General features: G+C 46.4%; 1 protein-coding gene across 3 annotated transcripts; it reads right to left on the reverse strand.

The window, feature by feature from the left end:
- Positions 1 to 2,554: 2,554 nt before the first annotated feature.
- Positions 2,555 to 15,492, reverse strand: ADCK2 (aarF domain containing kinase 2). Of its 3 annotated transcripts, none has more exons than XM_019544689.1 (9): positions 13,801 to 15,492; positions 12,725 to 12,871; positions 11,423 to 11,472; positions 10,000 to 10,132; positions 8,933 to 9,028; positions 7,656 to 7,907; positions 5,707 to 5,835; positions 4,965 to 5,018; positions 2,555 to 3,665 (listed from the first exon to the last, which is right to left on the reverse strand). In XM_019544689.1, the coding sequence occupies exons 1-9, from the start codon at positions 14,776 to 14,778 to the stop codon at positions 3,522 to 3,524; spliced, it is 1,983 nt and encodes a 660-aa protein (XP_019400234.1). In that variant the 5' UTR covers positions 14,779 to 15,492; the 3' UTR covers positions 2,555 to 3,521. The 3 variants fall into 3 exon arrangements, with proteins under 3 accessions (XP_019400234.1, XP_019400233.1, XP_019400231.1); XM_019544688.1 differs by lacking the exon at positions 11,423 to 11,472 and having other exon boundaries at positions 10,000 to 10,128; positions 13,801 to 14,079; positions 14,245 to 15,489; XM_019544686.1 differs by lacking the exon at positions 11,423 to 11,472 and having other exon boundaries at positions 10,000 to 10,128; positions 13,801 to 15,491.
- Positions 15,493 to 15,887: the final 395 nt, after the last annotated feature.

Below are 15,887 nucleotides of genomic sequence, written 5' to 3' on the forward strand. Positions count from 1 at the left end.
GCACACATGTAGCTGGCACACAGCCAGGCAGGGTCATGGGAGCAGCCCCAGCAGCTGGGTATACATAATGGGGGTTGGAGTGCCAGTGCTTGGAGTCTGTGTGTGTTGTGGGGGAGGGAGGGAGAGAAAGGTGCTTACTGGTGCTGGGAGAAGCTGGCTGACCACTGACATTTCAGCAGGAGAGGTGCCTGCCCCTCCCCCAGGGGAAGGGGGCAGGGAGCTGCATGGCTGGGCTGGTGGCACCAGTGCTTGTACTTGCAGGGGTGGAGCAGACAGGAAACGCTGCCCAGGGGCAAGAAGGGTTACGACCAGACTGCCACGGTGCAGTGCAGGAGCCCCAGCCAAGGGCAGCAGGTGCTACAGGCCTCCCCTCCTCCAGCCTCACTCAATTGCTGCCCACATAAACCAAAGCTGCTGCAGACACCATGTTCCAGCAACAGTGCGATGGGGGCAGCTGGGAGCTCCCTCAGGCAGGGGGCTGCAGGGTGGGAATGAGGGGCACCAGGAAGGTCCTGGGGGGTGGGACAAGCCACTGATCTTTGCAAAAGGGTCCCATTAGAAAAAGGTTGAGAACCACTAAGTCCTCAAGGGCAGAAACAACTAGGGTTAAACTGTTCATGACAGATATTAGTCTTTTCTGTCTTTAAAAACTTCCTATGAGACAAATTCTATAACTGTCATGGGTAACATATTCCAGTTCTTAACTATCCTTACTTTTCCTAATATCCAACCTAAATCTCCCTTACAGTAAGAGAGAGAAGTGGCTTCATGAGGATAATTCAATAAACAGTCGCAGTTTTGGCTAACTAAAAGACCTCACTAGTTTACCTATCAAAATGTTAGTAGCAAAGAAGAGTCTGAAACTCATGGTGTAATACATTTCTAGTAATAAGACAAGGCTTTAAAATAGTTTAAAAAAAAAATTTTACCCTCTGATTATTTGGAGATTCAATATATATATATTGTTTATGGAAGAAAACGTGAAATACATAGAGCAGTTACATACATAGAGCAGGTAGCTTGTTTTTTCTAAATTATGCATGCTACACTGTGCTTCATAGTCCTCAGAAAATATCTGGCAGATTACCCACACATGCAGCCTTCCTTTATTACTCAAAAATTCAACAGCAGAACTCTAAATAAAAGTACAGCATTACTAAAACTTCATTCAAGACATACTAGGAAATAGTTGCTGGTATATTATTCTATTTGCTACTCCCTGTGGATTGTGCATATCGCTCTTAAAATAAGGCTGAAAAATATTTCTTAAAACTAAACCAGATAACTGAGTTACTCTCTCTTATAGTCCATATGTGGTAGCTCGAAAAATTCACAATAAATCTTCTAGCCATTAGTGCCAACTATCAGAGATGAAAGCAATTATTTGCGTACTACTAATTGAAAATTAACTGAAGTTCAGTCCTCTTGAAGTTTATGGGAAAAAAGTTTAACATAATATAAAACTATTAGACATGTTTTCAAAATCATGTTTTTGTTGTAGAACCAGCTTTTCTTTAAGACAAATATCTCCTGTTATTATTTGTTGCCCAAACTTCTGCAACATTGAGAAAGTGACTCTGAAAGTAAAATTGACTAGTCTAATTGTTTTTAACCGTTTTAGACTCAGGGCACCCTTTGGAAAGTGCCAGCTCTTAGTTTTCACCCATTTTTGACTATGGAAAAAATAACAGAGAAACTCTTCTGTTGCAGAGAACTCAAAGACCATGACAGGGCAGGGTGTTTTTGACACAGTGGATTCCTATTTGAAATCTCTCGGTTTCTCTCATGAATTATGTTAGCACATCTAACAGTGCTAACACTGTGTGACACCCCATAGCATCCTTGACATGATCTCAGAGCAGCCCATGATGTTGCAACCGCCTGGTTGAGAATCACCACACTAGTCTTTTTCTCATTGTCCCAAAGGAGCAGGGACACCCCACTCCTGACTGGGGATTTTAAGGCACTTTGGGGACACAAACAAATGTAAGAACAAGTGAAAGACAGTGGAAATTACATTGGTTCTTCTGATTTCAGTTTCAGTGCCAGAACAAGTGTAAATAAAACTAGGACTGTGTGACCATCTTAGGTGCCAGGGTACTACTGCTCATACCAGAAATGACAGGTTATTCATAAAATTAACAGATAGTAGTTTAACACTTCTCTCCTTTTAAAATAATCAGATTACTTGCACTTCACACAGTCATGAAGTATCAATATTATTCTGGTAACTCGGATCTACAAGGGAAGCAGAATAAAAAAATTCTCCAGATATTTTAGTATAAAAATGGACTACAGAACAGGCAGCTGGATCTCCGCATTGTTTGTACATGTTGTTATGCTGTATCTTGTAAAAATAAGCAGCTTGCTACTGGTGGCAGTTTCATTCCCAGGTTCAGAAGTGACAATATTTTTGGAAATCATGTTCCATGCGAGTGTACTTACACGATCAACTACTCAAAAATGTCACCCAGAAGAAGAATGATGAAAATGCATGTAAGTTATACCCTTCCCAGGAGCTTTTATTCTTTCAAGAAAATGATATTTTAAAAAAAAAAAAGCCCACTCCCAGCACTTATTCTATAGAAAGGACTGAATAATATTCAAGTAATGTTAGGAAACTCATTTTTAAAAATAAATACTATCAAAATAGGAAGATCAAACCAAATCCCCATTACTATTTAGCTTATTGCAGTGGCAGTCTTGGTCTTCTCTGCTGTCCTGGCCCAATGCTATTCACACTAACTAGCAGAGTTTGATCCTGTACCCATTAAGTCAGCAGCAAGCACAGGACCCTACTCATCAGAATCCAGCAACTGTTTCTTTTCCTTGCTGGCTCTAATCTGAATCCTGCTGGTGCTTGTGGAATCAAGGCTGAGCTTATACACTATATATAAGTATACCTGCAGTAACTGGGATGCATTCTGCTGCCAGCAACAGAACAGAGGGTGATCATCGGGTTCCAAGAAGAATGAGAAGCATATCTGCTATGCTCAAAAATATTTATGTGATTTCTATTTTTTCAAAGCCTAAAAAAAAAGTTTCTGTCCCTTTCTAACAACGTCTGATCCTGTTCCCTGCACTTCCATGAAACAAAAACTGACCAGCCTGTGTAGCCTGATCTTGCCATAGCTTTGGGGCAGCTGTAGACATCTGCAGAATCAACAGAAGTTCACACATTGTTTTGTTCCATTACAGTGGGGTCCTTCTGGTTTGTTTTTCAGTTCACAAATACAATGGAAGTCTCTAAACACTTCAAATTATTTTCAGAATGCAGATGATTTGCCTCAGCCTTGGGGATCTAGACTACTTGACAGTGTCTTTGACACTACAACATAGCCACTCACCTCTCAAATCTCTGGTGAGAAGCAATGGGTTATTTTCCCTTAAAACTTGCTGCATGGCTGGTCAAAACTGAGAGCAACTCCAACTTCAGGTTCCTTTCCCCTCTACTGACAAAAAGAATAGGCACTTCCTTGCCAAAAAGCCCAGCAATAGAACGCCAACTCCAGTGGTCACTGCTATTTTAAGAGAGCTGCTGCTGTTTTGATGAGAAGTGGCTTAGCCTCCTCCAAGATATCCAGTTTGGGGTCCAGCGAGCGACCAAGCCCTTCCAAAACCATGATGGCAAAGACAACCGAAGCAAAGTTGCTTTCAAGCTTCACCTAAAATCATAAATGCAAAGATTATAATGCATTGGGCACTTTGTGCTTTCCAAACCCCTTATAAGTGGGACACCTCTTGTAGTCAGGCTTTTGGGATGACATATGCATGCTGCAATACTGCAACATGAGAGCTCACTCATTCATCTTTCACTTCAAGGCATCATAGCTGAAATTCAGCAGGAGGTCTGAGAAGAAGCAGGCACTTTCAAAGGACTGTGCAAGGCCAGCCTCGTGGTTAGTGCTTTTCTTTATTTAGGAGAGCAGCGTGTTTCCTCCCTTTGGTCACGGGCCCTAGAAATGCCAGCCTCTGCCTGCAGTTGCAAGGCTGCAGAAGCATCCCTGGCCCATGAACGCATATTTGCAAAGGAAAGGGAATTTGCTCCCCCTCCTCTCCCCTCCCCTACTACAGATGGAGTCCTAGGGAGCACAGCTTCACAGTTCACAGGAGAAGCAGAACCTACTTCACATACAGGCTGCCTACATCTCACCCCCTAGCCATATAACAAAACCACCATTCACAGGGTTTTGTGCATAGACTGAGTAGGGAGCCAGGAGGTTTTTAATAATGTTTAATGTTACTGAAGGTTAATGGCATTTAACATACAACGGATGGAAACAGGGACTTTATGAGATACTCTACAGTCTTTTGATCTTCTCCTTCCAAAACCCATGAGGCAGATCCTTTGATGGTGAAAACTGTGGTGGCTCTACTGACTTCAGCACCATTATGACAATTTACACCAGCCAAGGGGTCTGTCCCATGAAGTTACTTCCTATAACAAAGGGAGATTTTATTCTTCTCTAAAGGCAGCGTGAGCATCTCATCACCTGCTACCCCAGCAAGTGGAGCCCAGCACTCCTTTGGTCACCCTACAGCAGAAGAGCAATAAGCACATGGAAGAAAGCAAGTAATTCCAAGTGCATGAGAATATTTTAATCTCAAGCTTCTGAAAAAGCTATAGACAGGAAGGGAAAATATAAATGAGATTCTGATACCAGATCATACAGGGAGAGGATCAATCTTGATACCAGATATTGGTAGGCCCTGATGATACACAGCCCACTGAAAGGATGGGGGCAACTCCCAACAGTTTCAGTGGGCTTGGTTCCAGTCCAGAGAAGCAATCTGCCTGTACTGCTTGGAAATACAGCACATGCAGCCCCACCCATCCTGACCCCACATATTTTAGATACTCCCTGCCTTGCCTCAGACCTTTATCATCCCAATCACTCTCCCTCCCCAGATGTGCTTCTTTCAAACATCAAAGCATGCAGTGAAGGCAACAAAGACAGCCTCACCTTGTGGATCATCAGTAACTTAAAGACGCTGGAAAGCAGATTTGCCACTTGAAGCTGGAATATGAAGTTAAAAAAATAAAAGTTACCTTGGCTGGTAGGATATCATAAAAACCAGCATCAGCCAGAATGGCAGTGATTCACCACAGGCTATAAGCTAGAAGGAATCTGCCTGATCAATTCAGTGTCTGCAAACTTAAATGTTAGATTTCATTACTTGGTGCTTATTGCACAATATTCCTGTGTTTAACTGACAGTCACTGTCATAAAAGCTGGTATCATTCCCTGGTGGTAAGCAATACAGAGAGTGACAGATGAAACTCCACCTGTGCCTATGGAGTCTTCACTCCTCAACCCAGGAAGATGCTGGGAAACCTGAGGAGAGTATATGCGGTCCCTTTGGTCACCAGAAACACATCTGTGTTCAACAGCATTACTGTGGACTTCAAAGGGAATCAACAGGATGCAGGCTAGGATATGAACCTCAAGGCTCCAGCAAGAGTAAAGGACCCCCGAGAGCCAACCCTATCCCAATTAGAAGGAAAGAAGAGGATCAGGGACCTTAATTACATTTTTCTCCTGCTGTGAAACCAGAGTTGAGGGATTTGGTAGCACCGGCAAGGGAGGTGACTGATGAACTAACTGATGGTTAAATGGCTGGCCTTTCAAGCTGGGCTAGTCTAAAGGGGCAGATGCAGTCAAAAACAGGTTGTCATGTGCTGGATACCATCATTAGTTTGCTCACCTTTCCCAGGGCTACGGTGTTCATCCTGGCCTTGGTCACCAGCTCTGCCATTTCAGCTTTGAATCTCTCTATGTCCTTACACTGGTTAGCCCGAGCATGGTGAAGGATCAGCTCTCCCACTCTCTCCCCCTGTGAATCAAGTTAAAGGAAATGTGTGGAACAGAACCAGGCCTTGGTAATACCACCAAGCTTGCATGTAGCTATACAGTGTTCTTACTGTAGGGTTTCCAGACAGCTGCAGCCATTCAATCGCTTCCTGAAACGGTATACATGCCTTTTAGAGCTGGGTGAGACGGAGAGCTGGAAAGTTAAGTTACCCTGTTTCCAGAGTTCTGAGGCAAAGAGACCTAAGATGTAACAAAAGATGAATGAAGACGGAGCCGAAATGGCTGCAGCATAACCCCTGGTGTCTGAGACCAGCCAAGGATACTGTTCCTTCTAAAGACCTGTTCCTCCTGGCACCATCTTGTAATGCAAAGTAAAGCAGGAATCTCTTTGCAGTTTGTCTGGGCACACTCTGTCTTTTCTATCACAGTTAGGAGACCAAGACATTGGTGCTGGTGAGAAGAGAGCTGTTGGCTGCCATTTCACAGGCTAGAATGAATAAAATTCTTTTCTAAACTGTGGAGGAATAGTAAGATAATCCCCTCTCTCCTCCCCCCACCCTGCCCACCCAGCAGATTTCTACCTCTGCCTGGACAGAAAAGGAGGTTTTCTTGTGAAGGTTTTCCAGGTTTTGTTGATCTGAGGGGCTTTATGGTCAGTCTAGCAGAGCTGCATGGAACTAATTTAAAGGGCCAGCAGGGCCGTGACACTTAATCCAAGGTTTGATGAGGAGACAAAGTGTAAAAGCTGGTCATCTGTAGGTCATTAGTTCAAAAGCAGTTTGTGTTCCTAGTAACTGAAAACAGTTCCATTGTAAGGCTGCTCAGCATTTGAAGTAAGTTTTTTTTTTTGTTGATCTCAGTATAGATGTTGACTAGAGTATTTGCTGCAGTTGGCAATGACTGCAAGCAATGGAGTTTAACTACTTGCCTATGGGTGGGCTGTCCTGCTCAGAGCTGAGACACAGCAGCAGGACATGGTGAGTGCTGCACCTGTTTTTTCAGCAAACCAGAGAGGTCAGTAGTACAAAGGAGACTGGAAGTAGCTGGAGGTGACCACTGTGGAATTCCCCCTGCACCAAAGAACTCTTATCTGGCGGAAATCTGGCAGAGACAGATCAGCTGCTTTCCTTGCTGGTTGCTCTCCACAGTTCCCAGTGGGAGAAGAGGGAGGGTCAGTGTGCTGCGGGTGCTTCTAGTTCAGGGTGTGGAAGGATGGATGTTGTGAGACATATGAATGTGTTGAATTTGCTAATGTCAGTGCCTTGATACTTTTTACCGCATGTTTACAATACATTCTGTGCCTGCCAGTCTGGCAATACTTTTTCCCGCACCTGTGGCCGGAGTCACCCATTTGTGACTGCCTTGGATAAACGCAACAAGCCTGGTATAGGAAAGCTCCACTGCAGCTGATCAGCTGTTCCAGCAACATGCTGCAGGCTTTACACCAAGCACAAAAGCTACTCCCAAGCAGGCCACACTTGGGCCCATGCTTGGTAACTTTAACCCAAGGAATAGCAGCCATCCCCTGGCCTCTAAATCTAGCCTTTCATTCTTCTGTGCTAGTTAAACTTGCTCACAACAGACCAGGGTAACCTACTTCCTTCTCGCCAGCATTTTTGTTTTTGTGCTTGATACAATTTACAAGAGACAGCAAATGTGTGAGAGGTAGCCACCTCCTCCCTCCCCTCCTCCTAGGAAACCATAATGGGACTTGCACAGGCAACTGAAGAAAAGCAGACTAGAGTCAGCTCCAGGATCATGAGAACCTCCAGTGCTGCTTCCTGCCCCACCAAGATGAGCTTCAAGAGTCTAAAGTCCCTCCCCTGGCAAAGCAGGCCTCACCTGTCCCTGTGCCACAGCAGTGAAGACTGCCCTGAAGTTCTGCAGATCAGCTTCCTGCAGCTCTGCCACGACCCCTGCATCCAGCAGCACCAGACGAAGCTGACACAGGGAAGGTTGTACTTCTACGATAAGCGTGTCGCACATGTCCACGATAGTGGTTTGATCCCTGCGAGTAGCACCAAAATGCTTTGCACCCTGGACCAGTATGTTCCCAGGATGCAAGTCAGCATGGACAAAATTATCAACAAACACCTGGAGGAGGGAGAAGAGGTATGACATGAAAAGAATGGCAAGGTAATTCAAATAAAACTTTCTATAGTGGGGGGCCAGGGTTCAAAACCAAGCTAGGTGGTATGCGGCATTAGTTAGGTGGTTTCCAGTCTTGTCCCCTTGGTACACTGACTCGCATCACAAAACCACTACAGACTGGTACTTTGAGTCTCTCCAGCTCCTGAGAGACAAGTGCTCAGGTTGGAGCACTGTTGGTGAAGCATTAGGTGCAAGAGCAAAGCTGCAAGCACTATATATGTACTATAGGTCAAGGATGGCTATGGGTCAGAGAGCTTGTTTTCAGTGGTACGAAAACAAGCCCTAACTGGATAGAAATCAGGCTTCTCCTTGCAAATTCCCACTAGTTAGGACAGCAAAGGCTAGGCTGAGCTAATAACTACGATACAGTTCAGCATAAAACCAAGGAAAGTAAGTTGAATTACAAGCAAGAGCTGGCTAGATTAATTTTCTCTGCTCCAGATTTAGTCTTCTACCTGCCTTAAAATGGCAGCAGGTGTTTTTGATAAATGAAACGAAGCTTAGCAGGTTCCCCTGTGGCTTTGAATCTTCCCATAACTTCTGCAGAAACAGTAGGTGCAGATTTTGCTTTACAGCTATAAGGTGAAGGGTAAACATTAATTAATGTGATTCTGTGGTTTCCCAAAGCAACATACCTGCTGAGTTACAGCTGGTGCCCCTGCCACATGCTGAAGGGACTCCCCTTCATTATGGAAGAGGATCTGTCAGAGTGCCTGTGGTACAAGCATCCGGTCTATGTTCTGCCTGGATCTTGCATTTAACATGTATATATTCATTTGGTTTCATTTAGTGCAGAGTGGCACAGCACCCTGACATCCTGGATATCATGGTACCAGCAGGTCCCTAACATCCATTGTTCTCATTGGCTCTTAGAAATCCAGTGATGTCATGGAAGAAAGCAGGTGGGTTCCTCTTTAGCCATATCCACCCAAAGCCAATTACATGATTTTAACAACCCAGATTCTTACCATCTTTAGGAGCATATCCATACCCATCTTCGCAATTCTCTGCCTCAGCTCAGGGTCAACTTCTGTGTGCAGATACTGGGAGATGGGTTCACTCTCCTTAAAGAAAGCAAGAAGCAAACAGATCCCATGTGCCCCTACCCCATCCAGACAATCCAGCGTCACATACTCTCACCCTTGGGAAGACAAAATGCTGCAGAGGGGGCTCAGTCAATGCAGACTGTATTTACTGTTGCTGGTGAACTCGGGAATGTTTGGGATTGGAAGGCATTTGGGAAAGGAACCTCTATAGGCTGCGTACAACAAAGGAAAGGTTGGATAGGAACTCAAAGAGTGACAGACCTAGCAATGACCAAAGCAGACCAGACAGCCAGAGGATGAAGATCAGAAAAGGATTAAGAGAATAACTTGCATAGTACAGGGGCCTCTCTGAGCTGAACGGAGCTGAAAGGAGGTGCTAGGCTGATCTTTTGGAGGCAAAGCTGACTTAAGAGATGGCTTAAAGAGAGGCTGCAGAAGGAAGAGGTCTGCGAAACAGATGTGGAAGACTTGCAGGCAAGAGATACTTAGGGCACAACTGACATGCTGACTAAAGCTAATGGTGACTGAAAGTGGTCTGAACAAACCTAGCTATACTTGTTTCTATGGACTGGGCCAAGTTATAGGTCTCAACCATCTGCCTGTTCAACAGCAGAAGAGAAAGAAGACTTCAGTCTGGAAGTAGGAAAAACCTAGGGCTGCTGGATGGCAGTGCTGGTTTTATTCTGGTACCCAAGGCCCAGTGCCCTTTTCTCTTCTGAGCTAGGACTGTCTGCCCCCTGCTCCTGGGAACCTTGACAATAGGAAAGAAAAATAAAGCAAGTAAGGGCTCAGTTGTATGCAAGCAAATAACAGAGGTACTCTCTTACTTTCCTTCTCTAGAAAAGGATGGGAGGGGCACAGGAGAGCTGCTCCCCTGAAAAGCCCAATGCCACCTCTAGACGGGAGTTTTGTGTTGAGATGGGAATACGTGACAGAGGTGGGAATGCCAGTACCAGTACCCCCCCTTCACCCAGACGCTGTACTCTTACCTCAAATGTTTCCATCAGGATGTTTCTGGTCACAAAGGGATGAAGGGGAGTTGGGAACTTCACAAAATCCATGCCCAGGAAATTTTGTTGGAAGCGCTCCAAGTTTCTGGCTTCGTAGCGTAGGTCCGTCTGCAAAGTGAGAGGCCATGTAGTCTATGCGCTTAGTATTAAAGAGATGGGAATTCACTAAGGTTCCTGCATGAAATATAATCTCACTGACTTACAACTGACTCCTACAAAGCCCAGTCAACCAGAAAACTAGCTGAAAACAAGGATCTCAATGAAAAGAAATGAACAGATGGTACATCTCTTAGGTGCGTTTTCTTTCCCTGTCCAGGGGGGTTTCTTCCCTGTACTTTATAAAGGAAGTGAGGACTGGCCTGTCTGATACTGTTCCAGTCCTGACTATACTTTCAATTCTCGGGGTCCCTCAGAGTAGATGTCATTATAAACTCAGGGCTGAACACATCCCTGGCATATCTATTTAGTTTCTGGAAAGTGTTAGGATCAACTTCCTGGTACAAGTTCTGGAGCAGCCACAGGGGCCATGGTCTTCTTGACCTGCTGTTCACAAACACGGAAGAATTGGTGGGGAATGTAGCAGTAGATGGCAACTTGGGCAGCAGTGACCACGAGATGACTGAGCTCAGGATCCTGAGGAAAGGAAGTGCAGCGGAGTAAGGACTTTGGACTTCAGAAAAGCAGACAGACTCACTCAGGGATTCATGGGCAGGATCCCCTGGAAAGCCAGTATGAGGGGGAGAGGAGTCCAAGACAGCTGGGTATACTTTAAAGAAGCCTTACTGAGAGTGCAGGATCAAACCATTCCAATGTGCAGGAAGAGCAGCAAGTATGGGAGAAGACCAGCTTGGCTGAACAGGGAACTTTTCAGTAGGCTAAATCACAAAAAGGAAATTTACAAGGAGTGGAAACTTGGACGAACAACTAGGGAGGAGTACGAATATTGCTCAGGCATGCAGGGATGAAGTCAGGAAGGCCAAAGCACTATTAGAGTTGCAGCTAACAAGGGACATGAAAGATAACAAGAAGGGTTTCTACAAGTATGTCAGCAACAAGGGGAAGATTGGGGAAAGTGTGGATCCCTTACTTAAATGGGAGAGGCAGCCTAGTGACAGAAGATGCAGAACAGGCTGATGTAGTCAATGCCTTTTTCACCTCAGTCTTCACAGGCAGACTATTTAGAAAAGCTGGACATATACAAGTCCATGGGGCTGGATGGAATCCACCCAAGGGTATGAAGGAGTTGACTGATGAGATTGCAGAGCCACTGACCATCACCTTTGAAAACTCGTGGCAATTGGGAGAGGTCCCAAATGACTGGGAAAGGGCAAATATAGTGCCTATCTTTAAGAAAGGGAAAAAGGAGGATCCAGGGAATTATAGACTGGTCAGCCTCATCTAAGTCGCTGAAAAGATCAAGGGGCAGATCCTCAAGGAATCCATTTCTAAGCACTTGAAGGAGAAGAAGGTGATTAAGAACAGTCAGGATGCATTCATGAAGGCCAAGTCATGCCTGACCAACCTGATTGCCTTCTATGATGAGATAACTGGCTCTGTGGATGTGGTGTACCTTGACTTAAACAAGGCTTCTGATGCAGTCTTCCACAACATTCTCGCAAGGAAGTATGGGTTGGATGAATGGACTGTAAGGTGGATAGAAAACTGGCTGGATCATCAGGCTCAGAGGGTCAATGGCTTGATATCTAGTTGGCAGGCAGTATCAAGTGGAGTGCCCCAGGGGTTGGTTCTGGGGCTGCTTGTGTTCAGGATCTTCATCAATGACCTGGAAGATGGCATAGAGTGCACCCTCAGCAAGTTTGCAGATGACACCAAGCTGGGGGGAGTAGTAGATATGCTGGAGGGTAGGGTTAGGATTCAGAGAGACCTAGACAAGTTGGAGGATTGGACCAAAAGAAGCCTCATGAGGTTCAGTAAGGACAAGCATAAAGTCCTGCACTGAGGACGGAAGTATCCCATATACCAGGCTGACTGGCTAAGCAGCATCTCTGCCAAAAAGGACCAGGGGGTTACAATGGACAATAAACTAAATACATGCCAGCAGTGTGCCCTTGCAGCCCAGTATGCTGTTAGGCTTCTTGGCAACATCTGTAGCTGGGTTGCCAGCAGATCAAGGGAAGTGATTCCTCCTCTCTATTCAGCACTGGTGAGGCCACATCTGGAGTGTCCAGTTTTGGGCTCCTCACTTCAAAAAGGATATGGACAAATTGGAGACAGTCCAGTGGAAGGCAACAAAAATGGTTAGAGGACTGGGGGACATGACTTCTTAAGAGAGGCTGAGAGAATTGAGCTTTAGTCTAGAGAAGAGGAGACAGAGTGGATTTAATAGCAGCCTTCAACTACCTGAAGTGGAGTTCCAAAGAGGATGGAGCCTCAGTGGAGGTCCAAACCGTACAAAGATTATTGTTCTGTGGTGACAGATGACAGAACAAAGCCCTGGTTGGGATGATCTAGTGGGGATGGTATTGCTTTGAGCAGGGGGTTGGATTCGAGTACCTCCTGAGGTCCCTTCCAACCCTAATTTTGTATGATTCTATGATCTAGTTTTGTCAGTGGAGTTAGCCACCAGAATGCAGTAATGCTGAACACTCTCCAATGGCAGGTAGCAGTTAATTAATAGGTAGATATATGACAAAGGAGGGAGCACCTCTGTTTCAGTGTATGAAGAGGATGGAATTATGCCTACCTGGTAAATCATAAGCTTCTCAAACTCCTCCACTATTTCAGTCAAGCTGAGCCACTTGACTCCAGGGAGAAGCTCAATGATCTGGCTGCCCATCTTCATCAGGAACAGATCCATCTGGACCTGATGGACTAGTCCAGGATGCAGGACCTGAATGAAAACATTTCAACTAAATGATTTCCCAGAATACTGTGAAAAAAATGGTACATTTTAGTGAGCTAAAACAGAGCAGTCGCAACCCAGGCAGAAATGCCCTTTACAGTAGCGTATGGAAAAAGAAAGGCGATGGATTAGACAAGCCCCTAAATTGGGATGAAGTCCTTCAATCTGTTGCAGAATTATCCCTGAAAGAACTGAGAGTAAAATGAAGGAGTGTAAGTTGCACCACTTTAGGTGCTGTCCATCCACATTCATCCCAGGGTAGTCATGCTATTTTAACCCCCAACCTCACCTAACAGTAAAGCAAAATAAGACAAAATTAACTGTACATTTTAGTGGGGTAGGGGTTTGTCCAGGGCCTAACAGAGTTGTTAGATCTAGCAAACAATCTACCTTTCCCATCAATCCATGCTTTAAGATATGAATAACTGCTGAAGTAAATCATTCCAAGCAATTTGGCGCCACAGCCTCATGAAGTTTAATTCTTGCCTGCTTTAATCCTGGTAACTGAGGTGAGCTAAAACAGATTTTTTTTTCTCATATATAATTTCACGGTGTAAGAGGCACAGTACGGCTGGCTAATCTGGTGGGCCATTCTTGACCATGGATGAGGTCTAGCTCAGTGCCTTGTGTTTACAAAAATGAGGTCACATTACTCAGATTTGTTATGTGAATGCCACACCAAATGGTGTTACTGGTGATCTGCATACCAGGGAGCACCAGAAGTTCAACAGCGAGGATTTTTGCAGGTCAGGATCATTTGCTGAGTTTAGTCGTAAATGGTACCGCAAGGTGGGACTGAAGACTGCTAGAAATGCTGTTTGAGAGGAGAGGCTAAGCAGCACCTACACTACAAACCATCTGACAGTCCAAGATTCATCTCTCATCCCAGGCATCCACCAGTAACACACATCACTTACTTTTATGGCTACAGGAATAAAGTGACCTAACTCCTTGGAACTATCAACAGGGGGTAAGGTGTTGGTAGTCAGCTGCGATCCAGTGACTGACTTCTTAGAGGTAGCAGTCCTACTAGTATCTCCATGAGAACTGTCCTTCTGAAGCAGCTGCTCTGCATTGCTTTCTCCAAACATCTCTCCATGCTTCTTCCAGCACCACCTGAAGATGCCTTGAAATCCAGATACCTCCCAGGCTTCCAGAGCTGAATCTGATTCAGTGCTCCTGACTAGTTCTTCAAACTGTGGGTCTTCAATAGCAGTGGCATCAGCATATGCTTTATATACCTGGGCAACACAGCCAGAGCCAATAGGTTCCTTACTTTTAAACTTGAGGACTTTCTTCCAGTTTTCCCCAAATGCTCTCTGAAGTGCCTGCTTGGTGTGACCCCAGGGATGAGGGCTCGCCTTTACATGAAGCTTGGAAAACTTTGTGCAGAATTCTTCAGAGAAGAGATCCCTCCTGGTGCTGGCCCACTGACCAAGTTTGATAAAGGTGGGGCCTGAGGACTCTGTGGCTTTGAGCAGAAGTTGAAGCCAGAGAGATGTGAAACCTGAACACAGGTAGGTCCAGGGATAAAGCAGAATCAGGGGGCCAAACTTCAACAAGAGAACACAAGCCCGGAGCCCCAGGTGAAGGGAAAAACCAAGATGCCAGACGAATCCACCAGGCTTCTCTCCGACAGGCTTGGGGAGTACGGCCCCTTTTATTTGGGTACATTTATTTGGAGCTTCCTGGCACCTCACACCAAGTGACAGCTCAGTGATTCCCCAGCATGCCAGAGTGGTCTTGACTAAGAGCTGAGTTTTAAACCAGCTAAATTTTTCATCAGATGGGAATGTGCCAGGTTTACCCCATCTCAGACAAGCCAAGCTTTTCCTAACAGTAAGGGGCCTTAAGCTGGCAAGGTAAATCCTGGCAGTACAGCACCAAGCAGTCATGATCCTGGAGGGAGGGCGAACACCTAAGACAGGTGCTGACAAGCAGTACAACCCAGGTGAAGTGGAACAACTCAGGGGAGGGTTGTTGAAAGGCAATGTTTACATGGATCATGGTCACAGGGCAGCAAGAAACAGCCCATTGCTAGGTCTGTACCTTTCAGCACTGCTCTCCCATTCATATGGGTGACTTGGAGCAACAATTATAAAGTCCAGTTTAAGGTTAACCAGTCCAATATTCTTGAGGAAAAGGAATGCAGCTCTGCAATGTCATGGTCAAGTTTGTGCAGATGGCAGTGTTACATGGTCCATAGTCTGAGCAGGGATGCCACCCTCGCGTTCTGCAGAACTCCTCATTCACCATCTGTGCATCAAGTGAAGCTGCTCCTTTGGGACCACACGTCTGGGCCGCCCCTGCTTCTCAGCCAGGCCTGCTCACACATGACACCCCTCGCTCCCCCAAGCGGACCCTGCGCCCGGAGCCCTACCAGGCACCGCGGGCGGGCAGGAAAGGCTCGGCAGGAGAGAGCAGTGGGGCTAGACTTGATGATCCCACGAGGTCCCTTCCAGTCCTAAACTTTGGGCGTCCGGCCAGACCCTGCTAGAGGCAGCGGGCTGCCCCTCCGCTCCGTGCGCCGCTCGCTTGTCGCCCCGGAGCCCTGCGGGACTCGACTTCATTCGCTGCCGGGGGCAAGCGCCGCCCGCCACAGGCCCACCCTGCGGGCGATGGGACGCTCCGCGCCCCGCACCACATGCGGCCTTCGGAGTCCCAGCGACTTCCGCAATCGGGCGGGAGCGGCCCCGCCTCTTAAAGGGACCGCGGCGCCGGGAGAGGCAGCGACACGGACTACGCGGGGTGGGGGGCTGCTTTACTGAAGCTGCCACGGGGTCTCCACTGCGGGGTTTTAGACTCAAGCCCCCCTGGGAAAATGCAGCTCGACGGGGGTTGTTTTTTGGTTTTTTCACTAGGGAAAAATCCTAGCGCGATGCTCCTGCTGAGGCAGGGCAGGACGGGGGGGGCCCTCTGGGGCTCCTCCCGGGGCGGCTGGTGCCCCGCCGCACCCTTGCCTGACTCTGCTCCCTGCTGCAGCCCAAGGCTGCCCGGCCCTTGC

This window comes from Crocodylus porosus, unplaced genomic scaffold (assembly GCF_001723895.1).
Source record: "Crocodylus porosus isolate Cpor-Errol unplaced genomic scaffold, CroPor_comp1, whole genome shotgun sequence".
Classification (NCBI taxonomy): Eukaryota; Metazoa; Chordata; order Crocodylia; family Crocodylidae; genus Crocodylus; species Crocodylus porosus.